Source organism: Rhinopithecus bieti, unplaced genomic scaffold (assembly GCF_001698545.2).
Source record: "Rhinopithecus bieti isolate Rb0 unplaced genomic scaffold, ASM169854v2 scaffold_44748, whole genome shotgun sequence".
In the NCBI taxonomy this organism is placed as follows: Eukaryota; Metazoa; Chordata; class Mammalia; order Primates; family Cercopithecidae; genus Rhinopithecus; species Rhinopithecus bieti.
Window position 1 is genome coordinate 305,738 of NW_016819104.1, and position 20,308 is coordinate 326,045.

The 20,308-nt window shown below is 38.4% G+C and overlaps 1 protein-coding gene across 1 annotated transcript; it reads right to left on the reverse strand.

Annotated features, from left to right (window-relative positions):
• Positions 1-14,184: 14,184 nt before the first annotated feature.
• On the reverse strand, positions 14,185-15,842 carry LINC02876 (long intergenic non-protein coding RNA 2876). Its single transcript, XM_017858262.1, is given in 5 exon segments — positions 14,185-14,217; positions 14,219-14,251; positions 14,713-14,867; positions 14,980-15,066; positions 15,782-15,842. Coding segments are annotated over 5 exon segments (369 nt in total).
• Between the last annotated feature and the right edge of the window lie 4,466 nt (positions 15,843-20,308).

A 20,308-nucleotide genomic window follows, 5' to 3' on the forward strand; every position in this document is an offset into this window, starting at 1 on the left:
ATATATAAATGCTACTGATTTTTGTATGTTGATTTGTGTTCTGCAACTTTACTGAATTTTTTTTTTATCAGTTTCAAAAGTTTTATTGTGGAGACTTCAGGTTTTTCCAAATATAAGATCTTATCATCTGCAAACAAGGGTAGTTTGACTTTTCCTTTCTAATTTGAATGCCTATTATATCATTCTCTTTTCTGATTGCTCTAGCTATAACTTTCAATACTATATTGAATAACAATGGTGTCAGTGGGCATCCCTGTTGTGTTCCAGATCTTAGGGGAAAGGCTTTTAATTTTTCCCATTCAGTATGATACCAGCTGTGGGTCTGTCATATACGGATTGTATTGTGTTGAGGTATATTCCTTCTGTCCCAAGTTTTTGAGGGTTTTTATCATGAAGGGATGTTGGATTTTATCAAATGCTTGTTCAGCATCAATTGAAATTATTAAATGACTTTTATCCTTCATTCTGTTGATATGTTGTATCACATTGACTGATTTCCATGTGTTGAACCATTGTTGCATCCCAGGGATAAATCGCACTTGGTCATGAGTTATATTTCTAATGTATTACTAAATTTGGTTTGTTGATATTTTGTTGAAAATTTTTGCATCAATATTCATCCGAGACATTGGCATGTAGTTTTTGTTTTGTTTTGATGGGCCTTTGTCTGGTTTTGGTATCAGGTTAATACTTGCCTCATAGAATGAGTTTGGAAGTGAAGTATTTCCTCCATGACTGTTTTTCAGAATAGTTTGAATAAGATTAATATTATTTCTTTAAATATTGGGTAGAATTCAGCAGTGAAACCATTAGGTTCTGGGCTTTTCTTTACTGGGAGTTTTTTTTTTTTTTTTTTTTTTTTTTTTTTATCATTTTGATCTCATTACTTGTTATCAGTCTGTTCAGGTTTTTGAATTTCTTCCTGGTATGATCTTGGTATGTTGTATATATCTTGGAATTTGTTTATTCCAGATTTTCCAATTTATTGGCATATAGTTGTTCATAGTAGCCACTCATGATCCTTTGGTTTTCTGCAGTATCAGCTGTAATGTATCCTTTTTCATTTCTGATTTTATTCATTTAGGTCATCTCTCTTTTTTTCTGTTAGTCTGGCTAAGGGTTTGTCAATTTTGTTTATCTTTTCAAAACAGCCAATTTTTTATTTCATTAATCTTTTGTGCTTTTTTTCATTTCAATTTCATTTATATTTACTCTGATCTTTATTTTTCCTTTCTTCTACTAATTTGGGGTTTCATTTGTTCTTGCTTTTCTAGTTCTTTAACCTGCATCATTAGATTGTTCATTTGAAGTTTTTCCTCTTTCTTGATGTAGGCACTTATAGCCTACACTTACAAACTTCCCTGCTAGTGCTGCTTTTGCTGTATCCCACAGATTTGGTATGCTGTTCTTCCATTTGTTCCAATAAATTTTTCAATTTCATTATTAATTTCTTCAGGTCTTGACCTATTGGTCTTTTAGTAAGATAGTGTTTAATTTCCATGTATTTGTATAGTTACCAAAATTCCTCTTGTTATTAATTTCCAGTTTTAATTGTAGTCAGAGAAGATGCTTGATATTATTTCAGTATTTTTGGAATGTTTAAAGACATATTTTGTGACCTACCATATGGTCTACCCTTGAGACTAATTCATGTACTGAGGATAAGAATGTGTATTCTTCAGCTCTTGGATAAAATGTCCTGTAAATACCCATTAGACTCATTTGTTCTACAGCTCAAATTAAGTCTGTTGTTTCTTTGTTAATTTTCAGTCTGGAAGATTGGTCCATTGCTAAAAGTGGGGTGTTGAAGTCACCAGCTATTATTGTTTTGGGGCCTGTCAGCTCTAATATTTATTTTAAATTTCTAGGTCCTCCAATGTTGGGTGCATGTATATTTAAAATTGTTAGATTTTCTTATTGAATTCATCCCTTTATCATTATACAGTGACCTTCTTTGTCTCTCCTTACAGTTTTTGTCTCGAAAACTATTTTGCTTGATATAAGTACAGCAATTCCTGCTCTTTTTTGGTTTCCATTAGCATGGAATATCTTCTTTCGTTCTTTTATTTTCAGTTCATATGTGTCTTTATAGGTGAAGTGTGTTTCTTGTAGGTAACAAATCAGTGGGTCTCGTTTGTTCATTCATTAGGCAAGTCTATGACTTTTGGTTGGAGAGTTTAGTTCATTTACCTTCAATGTCATTACTGATAAGTAAGGAATTACCCCTGCCTTTTTGTCATTTGTTTTGTGGTTGTTTTATGGTCTTCTTTCTTTCTTTCCTCCCTGTCTTCCTCTATTGAAGGTATTTTTTTCTGGTGATATGATTTAACTTTTTCCTTTTAATTTTTTTCCATCAATTATATGTTTTTTTGGTTTGCATGAGGCTTGCAAAAACTGTCTTATAACCCATTATTTCAACCAGATAACAACACTTAACACTTTTGCAGAGAAAACACACAAGCAAAAGAAAACTAATAACTATATTCCTTAATATTGTCCCACCACTTTTTAACTTTTTGTGGTTTCTATTTATGTTTTATTGTACTGTCTATGTCTTGAAAAGTTGTTGTACTTATTATTTTTGATTGGTTCATATTTTAGTCTTTCTAGTTAAGTGTAGTTTAAATACCATGATATGGTTTAGCTGCGTCCCCTCCCAAATCTCATCTTAAACTGTAGTTTCCACAATCTCCATGTGTCCTGGGAGGTACCCCAATTAGCTCCCCAATTAGTGGGAGCTAATTGAATCATAGAGGTGTTTACCCACATGCTGTTCTCATGATAGTGAGTGACTTCTCACGAGATTTGATGGTCTTCTCAAGGGCTTTCCTTCCTTTGTTTGGCACTTCTCCTTCCTGCCACACTGTAAAGAAGATGCCGTTCTTCTCCTTTGCCTTCTGCCATGATTGTAGTTTCCTGAGGACTTTTCCAGCCATTCAGAACTGTGAGTCAATTAAACCTCTTTTCTTTATAGTCAGTCTTGAGTATTCCTTCATAGCAGCATGAGAATGGACGAATACACATGACAAATATATTGTTATAATATTCTGTGATTTTCTGTGACTTACTATTACCAGTGAGTTCTCTATAATCAGGTGATTTCTTGCTGCTCATTAATGTCTTTTTCTTTCTGATGGAAGAACTCCCTTTAGGATTTTTTTTATAGAATGGGTCTAGTGTTGGTGAATTCCCTCAAATTTTGCTTCTCTGAGAAAGTCTGTAATTCCTTTTATGCTTGAAGAATATTTTTGCTGAATAGACTATTCTAGAATATAAGGTTTTTGTCTCTTTTTTTTTTTTTCCTTCAGCACTTTTAAGTATGTCATGTTACTCTCTCCTGGCCTGTAAGGTTTCCAGTGAAATGTCTGCCCCCAGATGTATTGGATCTCCATTGTATGTTATGTTTTTATTTTCTCTGGGTGCTTTTAGAAGCCTTTCTTTATCCTTGACCTTTGGAAGTTTGATTATTAAATGCCTTGAGGTAGTAGCCTTTGGATTAAATCTGCTTGGTGTTCTATAACCTGCTTGTACTTAGTTGTTGATCTTTTCTTAGGTTTGGGAAGTTCTTGTCTACTACCTTTCTGAATAAACTTTCTACTCCTATTTCTTATTCTACAACTTCTTTAAGCACAATTGTTGGGAACAAGCCCCCCCAAATCTGTCCATAAACTGGCCCCAAAACTGGCCATAAACAAAATCTCTGCAGCACTGTAACATGTTCAAGATGGCCATAACGCCCACACTGGAAGGTTGTGAGTTTAACAGAATGAGGGCAAGGAACACCTGGCCTGCCCTGGGCGGAAAACTGCTTAAAGTCATTCTTAAGCCACAAACAATAGCATGAGTGATCTGTGCCTTAAGGACACGCTCCTGCTGAAGTTAACTAGTCCAACCTATTTCTTTAATTTGGCCCATCCCTTCATTTCCCATAAGGGATACTTTTAGTTAATAGAATATCTATAGAAACAATGCTAATGACTGGCTTGCTGTTAATAAGTATGTGGGTAAATCTCTGTTTGGGGCTCTCAGATCTGAGGGCTGTGAGACCCCTGATTTCCCACTTCACACCTCTGTATTTCTCTGTGTGTGTCTTTAATTCCTCTAGAGCTGCTGGGTTAGGGTCTCCCCAACCGAGCTGAGGTGGTCTCAGCAAGTGGCCCCCATACGTGGGGGCTCAAATCCAGGTTGAAGGGTCACCAGAGTGACGGTTGGAGGACATGGAACTAGCTGGAGGACACCCAAGTACTCTTAAAGCAATTCCTGTGATAAGAAGGGGAGCTTGGAAGCGTCAGGGTAACAATGGGACAAGTGTGTGCTGTGGTTCGTTCTACCTTGGAACTTTTTCACACTGATGATGAGGAGGAAGGAGAGTATAGCAAAGTAACAGAAGAGGTTACAGAGCATGTTTATTTACCAGCTAAAGCAAAAGTGACAAAGGAAGGAGAGGTTCATCCCTACCCATCTGTACCCTGTCCTTATTATTTTGAAGAAAAAGACCCTCCAGATCTTTTTTTCTGGAGGACACTGGGCAAAAAGTAGTTGCCCCAGTGACTGTTTGAGCAGCACCTCAAGTGACCACTCTTAGTCTGTTCAGGCAGGAATTCAGCAAGCTAGATGAGAGGGTGATTTAGAGGCTTGGCAGTTTCCTGTTAGAACACACCCCCCCAGATCAACAGAGAAATATTATAGCTACATTTGAGCCTTTTCCTTTTAAATTTGAGAAAGCACATTTAGTTGATTACATCAAGGCCCGTGACGGTATCGGAGGTAATCTGTGTAAAGCTACTTTGTCAGCACAGGCAATAGCAGGACTGAGAGTGGATAAAGGAAATACTCCATTTCCTGGAGCTTGTTTTAACTGTGGAAAGCATGGTCATACTAAAAAAGAATATAGAAAAAAATCAGCAAGTCAGACTGCCAGATAGGGGAAAAAAGAAAACTGCTGAGCCTGAAATATGTCCAACATGTAAAAAAGGAAAACATTGGGCTAATCAGTGTCACTCTAAGTTTGATAAAGAAGGGAACTCGATTTTGGGAAACGCCACAAGGGGCCCATCCCGGGCCCCGTTCTAAACCGGGGCATTTCCAGCTCAGGCCATTCCCTCACCCCTGTACAATGTCTGTCCCTCGTCACAGCTGGTAGTGCCACAGATTTATGCTGCACAAAAGCTGCGAGCCTTCTGCTTGGGAAACACCTACAAAAGTTCCCAACAGGAGTCTGTGGACCTTGCCAGCGGAGACAATAGGATTACTTTTATGAAGGTCTAGTTTAAGTTTACAAGGGGTGCAAATACATACAGGAGTCATTGATTCAGATTATAATGGGGAAATTCAAATTGTTACATCTACTTCTGTTCCCTGGAAAGCAGAGCCAGGAGAGCGCATAGCACAGCTCCTGATTGTGCCGTATGTGGGAGTGGGAAAAAGTGAAACTAAACAAACAGGAGGATTTGGAAACACAAATAAACAAGGCAAAGCAGCTTACTGGGTCAATCAAATTACTGATTAACATCCTGCCTGTGAAGTAACTATTCAAGGAAAGAAATGTAAAGGTTTGGTAGATACAGGAGCGGACATGTCAACCATTTCCCTACAACCTTCCAGCATGGGCGTTACGGCCATCATGAACATGTCACAGTGCTGCAGAGATTTTGTTTATGGCCAGTTTTGGGGCCAGTTTATAGCCAGATTTTGGAGTGCCTGTTCCCAACAGATAATAACTCTTAGATTTGCCCTTTTGAGGCTATTTTCTGGATCCTGTAGACATGTTTCATTGTTTTTTTGGTTATTTTTTTTTTTTTTGTCTCCTTTGACTGTGTCTTTTCAAATAGCCAGTCTTCAAACTTGCTAATTCTTCTGTTTGACCAATTCTGCTGTTAAAGAACTCTGATGCATTCTTCAGTATGTCAATTTCATTTTTCAACTCTAGAATTTCTGCTTAATTTTTTTTAACTATTTCAATGTCTTTGTTAAATATACCCGATAGAATGCTGCATTCCTTCTCTTTGTTCCCTTAAATTTCACTGAGTTTCCTCAACACAGCTATTTTGAATTCACTGTCTATGAAAGGTCAACTATCTCTGTTGCTTCAGGATTTGTCCCTAGTGCCTTACTTAGTTCTTTGGCAAGGTCATGTTTTCCTGGGTGGTATTGATGGTACTAGACGTTTTTTAGTGTCTGGGCATTGAAGGGTTAGCCGTGTATTGTAGTCTTCACTATCTTGGCTTATTCATAGCCATTCTCCTTGAGAAGGCTTTCTAGATATGTCAAAGGACTTGGATTTTGTGATCTAAGCTGTTTCTGCTTTAGAGAGAACCCCAAACACAGTAGCACTGTGTTTTTTACAGACTCATAGACGTACTGCCTTGATGGTCTTGGACAAGATCAAGGATAATTCTCTGGATTACCAGGCAGAGACCCTTGTTCCCTTTCCTTACTTTCTCCTAAGCATACAGTCTCTCTCTCTGTTCTGAACCACCTAAACCTGGGTATGGAGTGATACAAGCACCCCTGTGACCACCACCACTATGACTGCACTGGTTCATACTTGAGCAAGCACAGAGCTGAGTCTTGCCCAAGGCCTGCTATAACCTCTCCCTGGCTACTGCCTATGTTTGCTCAAGTCTCTGGGGCTCTACAATTATTAGCTGGCAAAGCCAGCCAGGCCTGTGTAACTCTCTTCAGAGCGGCAAAATCCCCCAAAGCTCCAGATGGGTACAGAAGTGTCATATGGGAGTCAAGGACTAGAGTAAAAATCCATAGAATTCTATCTGGTGTTCTATTGCATTGCAGCTGAGCTGCCACTCAAACCACAAGACATAGTTATCTCCCATTTCCAAAAGCAGAGAAGCCTCACCCTGTAGCCACCACCACCCCAGGCTGTAAGGGTTACTGTCAGACTACCACTGATATTCCCTTAAGGCCCAAGGTCTCTTAAGTCAGCATGTCATGCCTGGGACTCACGCTTCAGGACAGTGAGCTTCCTTCTAGCCCAGGGTAGCTCCAGAAATGCTGCCCAAGAGTCTAGTTCTGGAATCATGGACCCCAAGAGCCTGTTTGGTGCTCTACCCCACTGTGGTTGTGCTGGCACCTAAGGTGCAAGACAAAGTCCACTTTACTTTTCCCTCTGCTTTTCTCAAGCAGAAGGAGTTGTGCCAGCTGGTAATGTGCTGAGTCTCACCTTAAGCCAGCATTTCTCAGAGGCTCACCCAAGACTCTCGACGTAGTTCCTGGGTATTGCTGCTGGGTATTCAGAGCCCAAAGGCTCTGTGGTTAGCAAGTTACGTATGCTGGCAGAACTGGGTTCCCTCTTTCAAGGCATGGGGTTCTCTTCTGGCCCAGGGTGTGTCTAGAAATGTCATCTGGGAGCTAGGGCCTAGAATGGGGGCCTCATAAATCTGACCAGTGCCTTATCCTCCTGTGGCTGATCTTGTATCCTAAATGCAAAACAAAGTCATCCTCCCCATTCTTCCCTCTCCACTCCTCAAGTGGATAGAACAGGTCTCCTTTGAAACTGAAACTGGGATTAGGGAGGGGTGATGCCTGAACTGCCTTGGCTTCCCCAGCTAGTGTCTCAGTATGTTGCATGCCCCCCAAACCACGGTCTCTAGGCTTAGTGTCAGCACTCAAACTCACCTAAGAGCTGCAGTCCTTATAACTTAGATTGCCTTTCAAGTTTACCTGAAGATACAGAGTGCTGTAGCCCTGGGTGATGAGGTTTGCAGACACTCAACTTCCGACCACTGGGATAGGTGATTCCCCTTTGGATAGGGCTGGTTTAAAAGATCCCTCCATGGGTGGGTGTCAGCTGAGTATTGTCCAGTTTTCCTTTCTGCTCTAATAGGATGGCACTGATCTTCCTCCCCCAGAGTCCAGAAATGCATTCCACACCAGATCTCCATTCCAGGGGATGGTAGAAGTGGGGGCTTTAGTGATTCAGAACTGTTTCTATCTCTTCACTGCCTCTTTCAGCAATATGAAGTTAAAACCTGGTATTATGAGTGCTCATCTTATTTTTAGTTCTTATGAAGGTGTTTTTTTCTCTGTGTAGATAGTTGTTAACTTGATGTCCTTGTGCGGAGTGGAGATCAGTAAAGCTTTCTATTTGGCCATCATGCTTCACCTTCTCCTCCCATAGATAATTTATCTACCTACTTGTAACATAGCTTTATACTGGCTACAGACATCTAATGGCTATCTATAAATCTATGCTTGCATGTTTGTGTAGATCCTATGCTATGTTTAATTTGTATATGCATGGTATTGTCTTAATCTCAAGCCATTTAGGTCATGAAAGGTTTTTCGTTTGAAATCCCTAACCCAAGTGTCACTTTCCACAATGACAGGAGAATTTTCCCTAGACTCTGAAGGGAGCAGATATTAGTATTCTCTCTATAAATAATGATGATTTTTTTTCTTTTTTCTATTTTACCTATTTTTTTCCACTGGACTTAAGGAACTGTGCTTTTATTTGTTTGTTTGTCTCTGCATTTTTTTTAAAAAACAAATTATGCACTAAAGTAGGAACCTATTATCTTCTTTTTCAGTAAAATACATCCACTGCATATTTAATCTTCAAAGGCATGTATTTATAATTCCAGACAAGCTAGCTTTTCTCTGTAGTTGTTGGTTATGTGACTGAAGGGAAGTTGCAAGTGGTGCAATTTAGGATGATCTGTTTTTATTCATTACTGCATAATAGATGGCAGTTGGAGATTTCACATGGCCAACTCTGTTTTTGCATTCCAATCGTGCTAGACATTTGGTCTTGAAAGGCTAAAACAGAACCCATCACCAGAACTTTCCCTTCTGGATTACGTAAGAATGTAGACATCTCTGGTAATAAATTTACTCTGACAGCTGCTAAAAAATTTACAAAGCTTGACAACATACTCTGAAAGCAAAGGAGAAAATAGAGACCTTGGTTGATTATTTACCTAAAACATGTATCTTTTGGGGAAACACAGAGAGAGAGAGAGAGAGAGAGAGAGAGAGCATTTAAGTACGTGTATAAGAAGGCATTAAGATACTACTTTTTTCCCCCACTTTGTGGACTGTCTTTTAAGGTTTGTTATAGGAGACATCTCATTTTCATGGGGAAAAGTAAAATGACTTAGAAAAGCATGGTCTGCCTTTGGATTGCAATGCAAAGTCAATCCCTGCTCATTTTCCTTAGGGAAAAATTTAAGTTTTTCCATGGAGACAGACAAAGCTGAAGCAACCCCTTTGGCAATGATGTTTGCAGTCAATCTGGAGAGGCAAATGCATCACTGAAAGTGAATTTCTAAGCATCTCTCTAGTGTTACAAACAGATTAGCTCTCACAGTTACCTAGGCAGATGTGAATCTGTCCCACTTGCGGTCTTAATGCTTCCCTGTTGCTAATGATGTTCTAAGGGTATCAGGAAATGGAAACAAATGGCTGGTGTGGTAGCTGCCTGGAGCTGCCTTAAGTGCCTGCCCTACTGGGTATCAATTGTTTGTTTGGTGGCTTTCAAAGTAAAGTGGAACATTGATTTGTTTAAACACTGCAATGCATTTGTATTCCTTATCCCCTCCCAAGCCATCATTTTCATCTCATTTAGAAGATGAGATCACACTGTATTTCATAGAGAACAGGTGCCATTCAGTAACTTGAAATATGACAGACTGATCTGTAACGATTTTTTACCAACTTATCTCTCAGGAGCACTTTTACACGGATACTGTGGAGCCCCTGACTATAAGGGAAGGGGATAAGAAGATAAGATTCAAGAAAACATGGACTACTTAGACAGATATATTGGCTAATTTTCTGATTCTTTCAGTAATAACCTTTTCCAAATTGGTAGCCCTGGGAAATTGTTATTTTTTTCTGCTGATTTCTTCCTTTCCTTTATTCTTTCTCTCCCACCCTTTCTCCTTGTCTCCTAATCCTCTCTTTCCTCTTCTTCCTCTAATATGGTTTGGGTATTTGTCCTCTCTAATTTGTCTTGGGTATTTGGAATGTGATCTCCAGTGTTGGAGGTGGGATCTCTTGGGAAGTGTTTGTGTCTTGGGGGCAGATCTTTCATGAATGGCTCGGTGCCCTCACCTCAGTAATGAGTAAGTTCTAGCTCTATTGGTTTCCATAGAAAACCGGTTGATTTAAAAGAATGTGTCACCTCCCCCTTGACTCTCTTGTTCCCTCTCTCACCATGTGGCATGCCTCAGTTCCCCTTGCCTTCCACTCTAAGTAAAAGCTTCCTGACGTCCTGCCAGAAATGGATGCTGGCACCATGCTTCTTGTACAGTCTGCAGAGGTGTGAGTCAAATACAACTCTTTTCTTTATAAATTACTCAGCTTCAAGTATTCCTTGATAGTGGTGCAAAATAGACTAACACATCCTCCATTTTTCTCTTAATATTTCTCTTCAGCTAATCTAGTATCCAATTGCTCACAACATACTCATAATGAAGTACTCCAGAACAATAAACTCAGTCAGAACTTCAACTCTGTACTTACGAATATACCTAACCAAGGAGTTGAAAGACTTCTGAAAGGTCCATTTACCAAAATATGATGCAAAAGAAAGATCTCTAAAGAGTTTTTTTTCTTTCTGTTATGTTTTCAAATTTTCTACATAAAAAATGACCAACTCCCACAGTATCTTTTCTTCTAGGCACAGTGGGCTGTCCCCAAACCCAGAGTATATATGTTCTTCTTCTGCAGGGGATTCATATGAAGCTGTTGTGAAAAAAAAATCTCATAATCTTTCAAGCAAGCTACAAACTCCCAAAGATAGACTCGCATTTTGGGGCAGAAGGTAATAAATACATTCATTCAAATTAATTGCCCTGGCAGTCTAAAAGTGTAGAATCTGAAATAGAGAATGTTGTGTAAGGACAGGCTATCTTAGTAGTTTCTTGTACACAGAGTCCAAATTAATGGCAAACACAAGGTTACCCAGAAAGATACAGAAGAGTAATAATAAATGGATAAGGAGACTTTCTAATCCAACATTAGCTGACTCAAATTATGGGCCATTGACTAAATTGTTTTTTTTTTTTTTCTTTGAGACAGAGTCTCACTCTGTTGCCCGGGTCGGAGTGTAGTGGGGCGATCTTGACTCACTGCAACCTCTGCCCTCCGAATTCAAGCAATTCTCCTGCCTCAGCCTCCCAAGTAGCTGGGACCACAGGCATGAGCCAACATGCCCCGCAGATTTTTTTATTTTTAGTAGAAACAGTGTTTCCCCATGTTGGCCAGGCTGTTCTGGAACTCCTGGCCTCAGGTGATCTGCCCACCTCAGCCTCCCAAAGGGCTGGGATTATAGGCGTCAGCCACCGCGCCTGGCCTAAAATTCTTAACTAAAGTGTGTTTCCTTAAAGCAAAATTCCTTTCACATAGTTTAATAGATACCATTAACTTTAGACTTTGAATGAAAAAGATAATGTTTTAAATTCCCATAAGGTCACAAATGATCAAAACATTCTGGGAAAGTTTTCCTGAGCTTATTTTCCTAACTTAGTGTCTACCCTGTCACCTGGCACAGAATGTGTTTAATATTCTTTACATCCTTCTCTTTATATTACCTATTTACTACCTTAAATGCCTGGGATTGTGTGACATTTTCTGAGGAAATGCCCTTAAGAAGCTTACAAATAGATGTATGAAAATAATACTTAATTCGGATAAAATAAGCCAAACTTGAAGCATAATAATTGTAATTAATTAATATATAATTTTAATAAGTTATATTTTAAAATAATAATTACCTAAAAGAAAACTAAATGATGGTACGCTCTGGATAAGAATCTGGGGGCCTTTCAGAGGGGAGGTTAACTGAAACAAAACTTTGTGGTGAGTGTGGGCTTTGGTTCTGTGCAGTGCATATGATAGAGGAAGTTTAAAGGACTGATTGCACAAATCATATAGCAATGAGTGAGAAAATTATGAAAAAGTGAATAAACTCCATCTGGCAGAAGATACTAAGAATCATGGAGAAAAGGTTGCATAAGGTTGGCAGTGATTGTTGGAAGAGAATCTGGAGTATGAAGGTGAATAGTATAATTATGAATAGAAGTTTCAAAGGCTTTACACTAATTGGAGTGTTTGCCCAATCCAGGATCCCTTCTCTGGGAGGACTGGCCCCATCTGTCCATCCATCATTGGTATGAAACCATGGAAATTGTATTTATAAGATATGACTTTGAACACCATTTCCCAATTTCCTTCTTCCCCTTACTTTTGGTAGAATATGGGAAATGAATACCTCATCTAAAATGGGCAGGCATAAGTTGGATGTCAGATCTCAACAATTCTAGAAAAAAAAAAAAAAAGGAAGGTAGGAGTATTCTAAATGGTTTGTTAGGCAACTAAACTGAGACCATGGAGAGTCCATGTTTAAAGTTATAGTTTGAGCCATATGCACTTGAAAAAAGGATGAATATTCTTGGGAGGGAAGGCAAACTGGAGAAAGAAAGAGAAAACACAAAAGAAGATAATTTTTTTTATAAAAAGAAAAGATATTATGAAGCATACACAGAGAGATAAAAGATGAAAATCATGGTTTTCTGGAAAACAGGAAAATAGATTCAGTTTCTGCCATATGTCTGATCCCTGATCCAAGTTTTTTTCTACATATTTCTCCTGATTTCTTCCTTTGGTTACTTTATTATACTTTATTATACCTCTGCATTCTTATATTGTATTTTTTTTCCTTTTTGTTTATTTTACTCAAAATAAGATTTTGTTATCTGAAACCAAAAGAGTTTGGACTGAGGTAGAAGTAACAGGAGTATGTAGACTGTATAAAAATAAGGTTGGCCAAGGAAAAGTAACACCAATTGGAAAACATTTGAGAGGGAAGAAATGAGGGAGTCAGGAAGATACCTGAACTAGAAAGTAAGGGATCAATTCAAAAAACACTATAAAGAAATGTTCAGCAATAATCAGTCAGTGATTATATGTGAAACTTCATAAAGACAAGTTGAAATTCACAAATGTGATTAAACAAGGATATATTCAGTCTACACTATGTACAATACCATAATATTGAATAATTAGATTAACCAATATAGGGAAGCCAGGATATTGTCCAAGTGATTTCATTTTGCAGGAATAATAAAGAATTTATCGCTGGTTGGAGCAAGATGGCCGAATAGGAAGAGCTCCAGTCTCCAACTCCCAGNACCCTAGAACTTAAAGTATAATAAAAAAAAAAAAAAGGATTTATTGGTGTTTTATTAAATGTAAACTCAGTGAAGGTGGGGTTATGTTTGTTGTATTCATCACTACATAGTGGTATTATAAGACTTACTTCTTACTTCAGCTAAAAGCTGGGTTCTTGTCACACAACCATGAAAGATTAGGCTCGCAGACACTTTGAAGGGTGAGAAGGGCAGGGTTTATTGGGTGAAAAGGAAACAAAAGGAAACGGGGACTCTCAGTAAAGAAATAGTCCTGCTAATATGCTTCCCACCTCACAGGTTGAATCTCAGGTTACCACCCCAGATCAGGAGAGGCCAGGCTCCTCCCCACTGCAAACAGCATGAAATTCCTGATGCTCCACTCCAGTGTACACTCTAAGTGCGCAGGCTGGTCAGAGGTTCTTTGGGGACCTCTTTATACTTGGCTGTCTCACTGGAGCTTAGAAAAATGAGTAGTGGTTTATATTTGCTCAGCAAATATTTTTAAATAATTTAAAGTGGGGTTTTTTATATGATAGCAGAACATTCACAATGACACAATGAGCAGGAAAAAAAATAAATTATTTCATCCTCATTACTATATGAGCATTATTTGGTGTTAGAAAAAATAAAATCAATGAAACACGGTAAACCCTGACAGAGGACCTTGCAGTCCTGGGGGAAAAAAAAGGCAAAACTGAATGTATAGATACAAGGCTTATTGGCTCTTAAAACTTGAGAGTGGGAGGTTTTGGCAGAGGGTAACAGTTTAACTTCATGGGAATTTTTGCTTTTAATACATACTCTGTTAGCTTGCTCTACGTCATCTAAACAGGTATCAACTGTACTTGTATTTTGTAGTTTGATATCTAATGCATAAGTCTGATATGAACACCTTTTCCCATTTGTAGGATTCAGGCTCAGTACTCATTCCTCATCAAGGTGCATCACCTCCATCTGTAGAGCTGGCAATATTAAGTATCTCTGGTAATTTCCAGGAGCTCCTCTTAGAGGTGTAGCTCACCTTGCAAAAGATCTAAAACATAAACAATAAGACACTGAGAAAAAAAGGATGGTAGATCCAGTTCCAGTGAGCAGGCCATCTGTCATGGAAAGTGATAAGAGTCATAATTGAGGGGAGCCCATGTCGTCAGTGGGAGAATCATATTAAACAGCAAGAATAAAAGGAAAAGGACAAAATGAAAGAGGAGAATGAGCTGAGAGGATTCTAGTCATGATGGTATGACAGTTAGAGAAGAGTAGGTTATAAAGATGAATTCAGATAAAAAATATTCAATGGTGAAGTCATACTTGCACTCAACATGAATGCAGTGCTGTTTGCTGTGTAGATACAGCATAATGGAGCTCTGTATGGTGAAACATACGATGTTATCCATAAAAATTGACCAGGTTACTCTACAGGTATGTCTATATTCATGTATTCCATAATTATTCATCAAATGCATAATATATGCAAGACATTTTTTCTGAGAGATGTGGAGAATTATCAGTCTAACAAAACTCTGCCTTTGAAGTAGAAATTATCAAAGTTTATAAAAGAGACACACTCCTTAGTTTGAAATTTCCAGAATAAATTTCTTTTGTACTCTGGGAAGATCTTACCTAAAACAAATTCATCTCTAAAGAATGGAGAAGCTTCTATTCTACCATTGTCAAGGAAAACTCCAGTTAGTATGAATGAAGGCTCCAATCTCATATCTGTGCACAAGAAAGAGAAAAGGAAAGAATGGAGAGGAGGTCAGAAAACAGTGGGGTGGAAATTAAAATCCTCATTTAAAAAATCTAAGAAAAACATGAGGGAAGCAATTACTCTGCAGGTTTCCCAGCTGATTCACAGGAGATTCATGATTAGAGTTGGCCAGAGGAGGTGAAGGCATGGACCCTGTCGTGCCCCTTCCTGGAATTAGATGATACGGATGAGCAATTCTCCCTTCGATGGAGTCCACATCATTTCCCCTGCTGTCCCTCTCGCTGGAAATGTCCCCCAGCTAACACAGGGCTTGCTCTGCTGTGGCTGCAAAGCTGAGCTGCTGGCAGGGGGCAGATTGCTTTCCACAGAGGAGACCAGATATGGTTTCTTTGCTGCTATGGTAGCTACTCGGGCAGCATCTCCTTTGGAAGAGACTCCACCCTAAACCCTTTAAGGCTGGGCAAAAGATAAATGCTGCCGCTTAAAGTCAAAGAAATTCCAAGCTCCTTGCTCCAGAGAAGATTAAGTCAGTAGGAAATCCAAATAATGAGAGCCCCGAGGAACTATTCTGAAAATTAGAGGAAACTGAAAGAAAAACTTAAAATAACATCTCTTTTAAAGGAAAAGAAAAACAACAGGAGGTTTAATAAATTTATATGGCCTCTCACTGGATTGTAAACATTTGAGAAGATAAGTAAACAGAAGAGGGAATGGTGCAAAGGAGGAAAAAATATAGATGGTTCTTACAACTCTGCAGCATCTGCCAACACAAATTACAGTGCAGACCAGACTGGTGAATTTCTCTGGGGACTTCCCAGAGTGTGAAATAAGGGAAATGGGGAAGGAATACGACCTGAGTTTCAAGGGAAAGAAAGAAAAAAATTAAAGCTTTAAAAGTTTGCTTTTCTAGTCCCTGAATTACCATCAGAAAATGCTACAATGTTGCATTTAAGGGAGGTAAGTATGTATGCTAGAGATGCCATTGAAGAAGGGACGAAGCAGTGCTTGACTATCTGAAGCTGAGGAGTTCTGAAGATCTTTACCCAACCTCAAACTTGCTGGTGCTCATGTCTCTGTGGTTCTGAAGTAGAACTAGACTTCAATCTCAGTGTCATGTCTTTATTCATTTAGGCCTGGAGGGAGGACAGAGGAAGAACCTTGCCTCTGTAATTTGGACTTCCGCTATTCTGTCATGATTGCTGCCTTGTTGTTTTGTGGGGTTTTTTTTTTTTAATCATTTTTTTTCTGGCAGTTGCACAAGAATGTCCAGGAACCATATGGCAGAATGAGTTTTCATTTCTGTGTTCTTTAATCCAAGTTCAAGATGCTGCTCGTGAAACCTAATCATAGATCTTAAAAACCCTCCTTGTCTCTCTCATTTCTCCCTCTTGTTACTGCCTAGGGATTTGGCTCAAGGAAACCTTGATTAACAGTCAACTGAAAGTTGACTCTCAGATGGAAAGGCTGGAAAATATCAAAGACCTGCAAATGTTAGTTTGATTCACTTCAAGGTCATCACATCAACCAACATTTTATCAGCATCTGCAATTTCTAGACGTTTTGTAAAGTGTTGTGGGAATACAAAGATGATTAAAACACAGACAGTTGCTCAACCAGGTGTAGTGGAAAGAGCAAAGACTGAAATGAGAGGAGAGTTGACCTGACTCTGCTGCTATAATTATGAATGTTTGTCCTCTAAATTCCCTTCTCTTAAAATATGGCCCCACTAGCAGTCCAGGGCTGCATGAGGGGCTCATATGAACGTGCTTTTATTCTGTGATACTGCCATATTCACTGACCCAACAACACAGGTTCTCAGCTCAAGGATGAGGTTGGGCAACGGTGACCATATTCTATCTCTATACTGTAAATTTAGGCTTGGCTTGGTGACTAATGTCTTTAATCCATGCACTTTGGGAGGCTGAGGCAGGAAGATTGCTTGAGCCTAGGAGTTCAAGGCTGCAGTGGGCTATGATTGTGCCACTGCATCCAACCTGGATGACAGAGATAAAATCTATCTCAAAATAATAAATAAATAAATTATAAGCTTAGAATGTTAGGCTTTAGAATGTTAGATTTAGCACCAGAATCTCCTATGCTGAAGCAAAACTAATGGAAAGCTAAGATTGAGAAGAATAAAAAATAAAACTATTATAGAGATAGCCAGTGTACACAGAAATGAATACAGCAAATATGCAGAGAGAAGCAAACATACGTGACAACGATTGGGAGGGAATAAAACAAAGGGTCAGAGGGGGCAGAAGGCAGGGAGAGAACTAGAGAGAAGAGTTACTAATGACTGACCAACATGAGACATTATTGTATTTCTTGTAAAGTATCTTATGACATTTCTCATATTCTTCTAATGACCCTTGTTTTTAACTTTAGCTTATGTATTTTTTTGTCCTTTGAAACCAAATTAACATTAATTATAACAGATGTTGACTGGTGTGATCTAGAACAGATCACACTATCTCTAAGTTATAATTTGGTTAACTTTTAGGATACTGATGTATTGTTTCTTAATCCCAGAGTCAACGATGATACCTGAGACAATGCTGTGATGTTTGGAATTTATCTGTTCAGTACATGGTCTCTGAATGGTAATCTCCAGCCAAGGCATTAGTGATGGAGAGTATGGAGGGATCTAATCATGAAGACAGTGAAGGCTCCGGGAACTCTGCGAAAGAGAAAATGGCAATGGCTATGGTGGAGAAGCAGGGTAGGGAAGAAGCTTGGTGTGGCACAGTCTGACTGGAGTGAGGGACTAAAGATGGAAAACAATAACAGATTATGGCTGGTGATTTTATGACCATGTTTAGGGATTTGAATTTCAAGTTAGTTTTGGTTTCAATATCTTTAAGGCATATCCAGTTGATAAGGTATGTGTAGGGGTGGGAAGGTAGAAGGTAAGATTGAGTAACACAAAGCCCCTCAATCTTTTACATTCATGTCAACCCAGTTCAAAATCCACAGTGTTTTACTCTCTACAATTTGCATTTTAAAAGATTGGGATTTTTTTCAAATATAAATTGATATTATACCTTCCAATCTATTTTTAAATATTATCTTCATCAATTAAGTTAAGTCTAGTGAATTCTCCTGCCCCATAATCCTTCTCCTTATTTAAGGACAAGCATATTTGGAATGCTAGCCTTGTAGACCGTGTTTACCCTACTCACTGTCAAAAGCAAGATGATTCTGAGATTTGTTGGAGTACAGTGTATTGTATATGTGTTATGTACAGTGCCAGGCATGTAATAAGGGCTCAACAAATACTTATTGAAAAAATTAATCAGTAACATTCCTTTTTAGTTTCCTATGATGATTAATAAGTTTCATTTGTTCCATCATTCCAGGCATTCTGATTCTAAACAGAAGAATGAGGAAGAGGAGTAAGGGGAAGAGAACAAAAAGCAATTTTTATGGTTTTTTAAAGAGAAAACTGGAAAACATTGCAATTATAGAAACACACTGTCATTTGTGTATAATCAACATGCCCCTACATTTTTAATCTCCACCTTCTTATGATCTGCAGCCCTGTCCATGACCTTTTGATATAGAGGATGCTGACCGTAATGAAAGAAATATTATCATTACTTCATTGAAGCTTAGGAGAGAAAAATAGATGACAAATTAGAAGACAAGCTAAAAGCTTAACTGTAGTTATAACAATGATATATGATCATTTTAGATAAAGCAGAAAGTCCAGATATAAAGAGATATACATTTAAATCATTAATTAATAAACAGGGAAAGCAAGGCAAGAATAAAGTATATTCTATATTGGCACTATGATGGTAACACAGTTTGTAAGAAGGAAAACAAATGAAAATATTTGCAGATAGTATGGAGGGACACTACCTAGGCCACTGATTTTGCCACCCTAAGATCTGTTATGGTTTATTGTTGTTTTTAATTAAGTAGGGGTGCTGAGAGAATGTACGTACCTTGCTCATGACTGTGGTTTAAATTAGTAAAGGTTTTGATTGGTGCTGTCATCATTAGCCTATTCCTTGGGGCTTCTCACTCACCATCCCCATCAAAAATGAAACTGATTAGAAACTCTTGTCTTTCCTGGAGTCTCCTTTAATTTTTCTTCCTCAAGATAAACACATCAGCCAATTTCCGTTCAGTGTTTGAATCAGAAACACTGAGAAAATAAGTAAGCTGTGAAAATAAATAAGATGACCAAAATAACACTCATGGAAAAAGTTTTAGAATCACCAAGTTTATATGCTAGTGATCTGTGGGGTTTCCAGTAGATTTGACTCCTGAATACCTTCTAATACAAAGAAGAAGTCTGTGTAGGCAATTGCTCTTCATTTTTTTTTTTTTTTTTTTTTTCTAAAACTAGGTATAGCAGTTCCCTCCTTTGGATATTTTCTTAGTAAAGGCATTCCCTAAAGTAGGTTTCAAAGCACACTGGGTGTTTTCACACACAAAAAAGGGAAAGGAATAAATTGCTTTCTCTGCAATTACAACAGGCTGGTCTATTGACACACAAGTGAATGAAATGTTTATACCCTGGGAGGAAGCCCCTCCATCACTCTCAAAATTACAGGCCCTCAGACCACCATTGAATGTCTAGCCCTAGAAAATCTGCAGAGATAGACGAAGAATAAGGGAAAGAGAACATAGCAGGCAGCAGTAAATAGCTGTATTTATAGCATTGTGTCCTAATGGAAACATCAATCCTGTTTTCTGAGGAAACTACTGAAAATCCTAACCATAATATTGTCCTCTACTTGACTGCCAGATTGGCTTATAACTTATTCCTTCAAAAAGCTTGAAGCTAAATTCTCCGTGCCATACAGAGTACAACCTGAAGATGAAATTGTAAACCATTTCAAAGACTCATTTAACATAGAAACAGGTATTTTCAGGCATCTAACCATCAATTTCAATGCTGGTTTCTGAGTAGTTCTCAGGTGTGATGAATAGGTGAGGGGGAGGTGTACCCCAGCATCTATCTTTGTATTGAGAACATGATAAACAATTATAATATTTATTATTCAAGCATTTAACCAGTGGGATATCACAGTTAATACAGAATATGCCAATTTGTGCAACAAGTTTCTTGAGCAAAAACAACCTTTAGGAGAATCTTTTTCTATGTAAGGTGTATGAAAAAATAATTTGGAATAAACCGTAGTGCTGTTTATGTTTAGAAATATAATCCTTTCCAACCATAAATTTTTAGTCTAATAATCAGACCAATAACTAGCTCTACCTTGTGAGGTTGACAACTCATAAGGGGCGAAGAAGAAGAAGAAGAGGAAGAGGAAGAGGAAGAGGAAGAGGAAGAAGAAGAAGAAGAAGAAGAAGAAGAAGAAGAAGAAGAAAGAGGAGGAAGAGGAGGAGGAAGAAGGTGGAGGAGGGGAAGCAGGAGAAGGAAGGGGGAGGAGGAGGGGAGGAGGAGGAGGGGAGGAGGAAGAAGAGGGGAGGG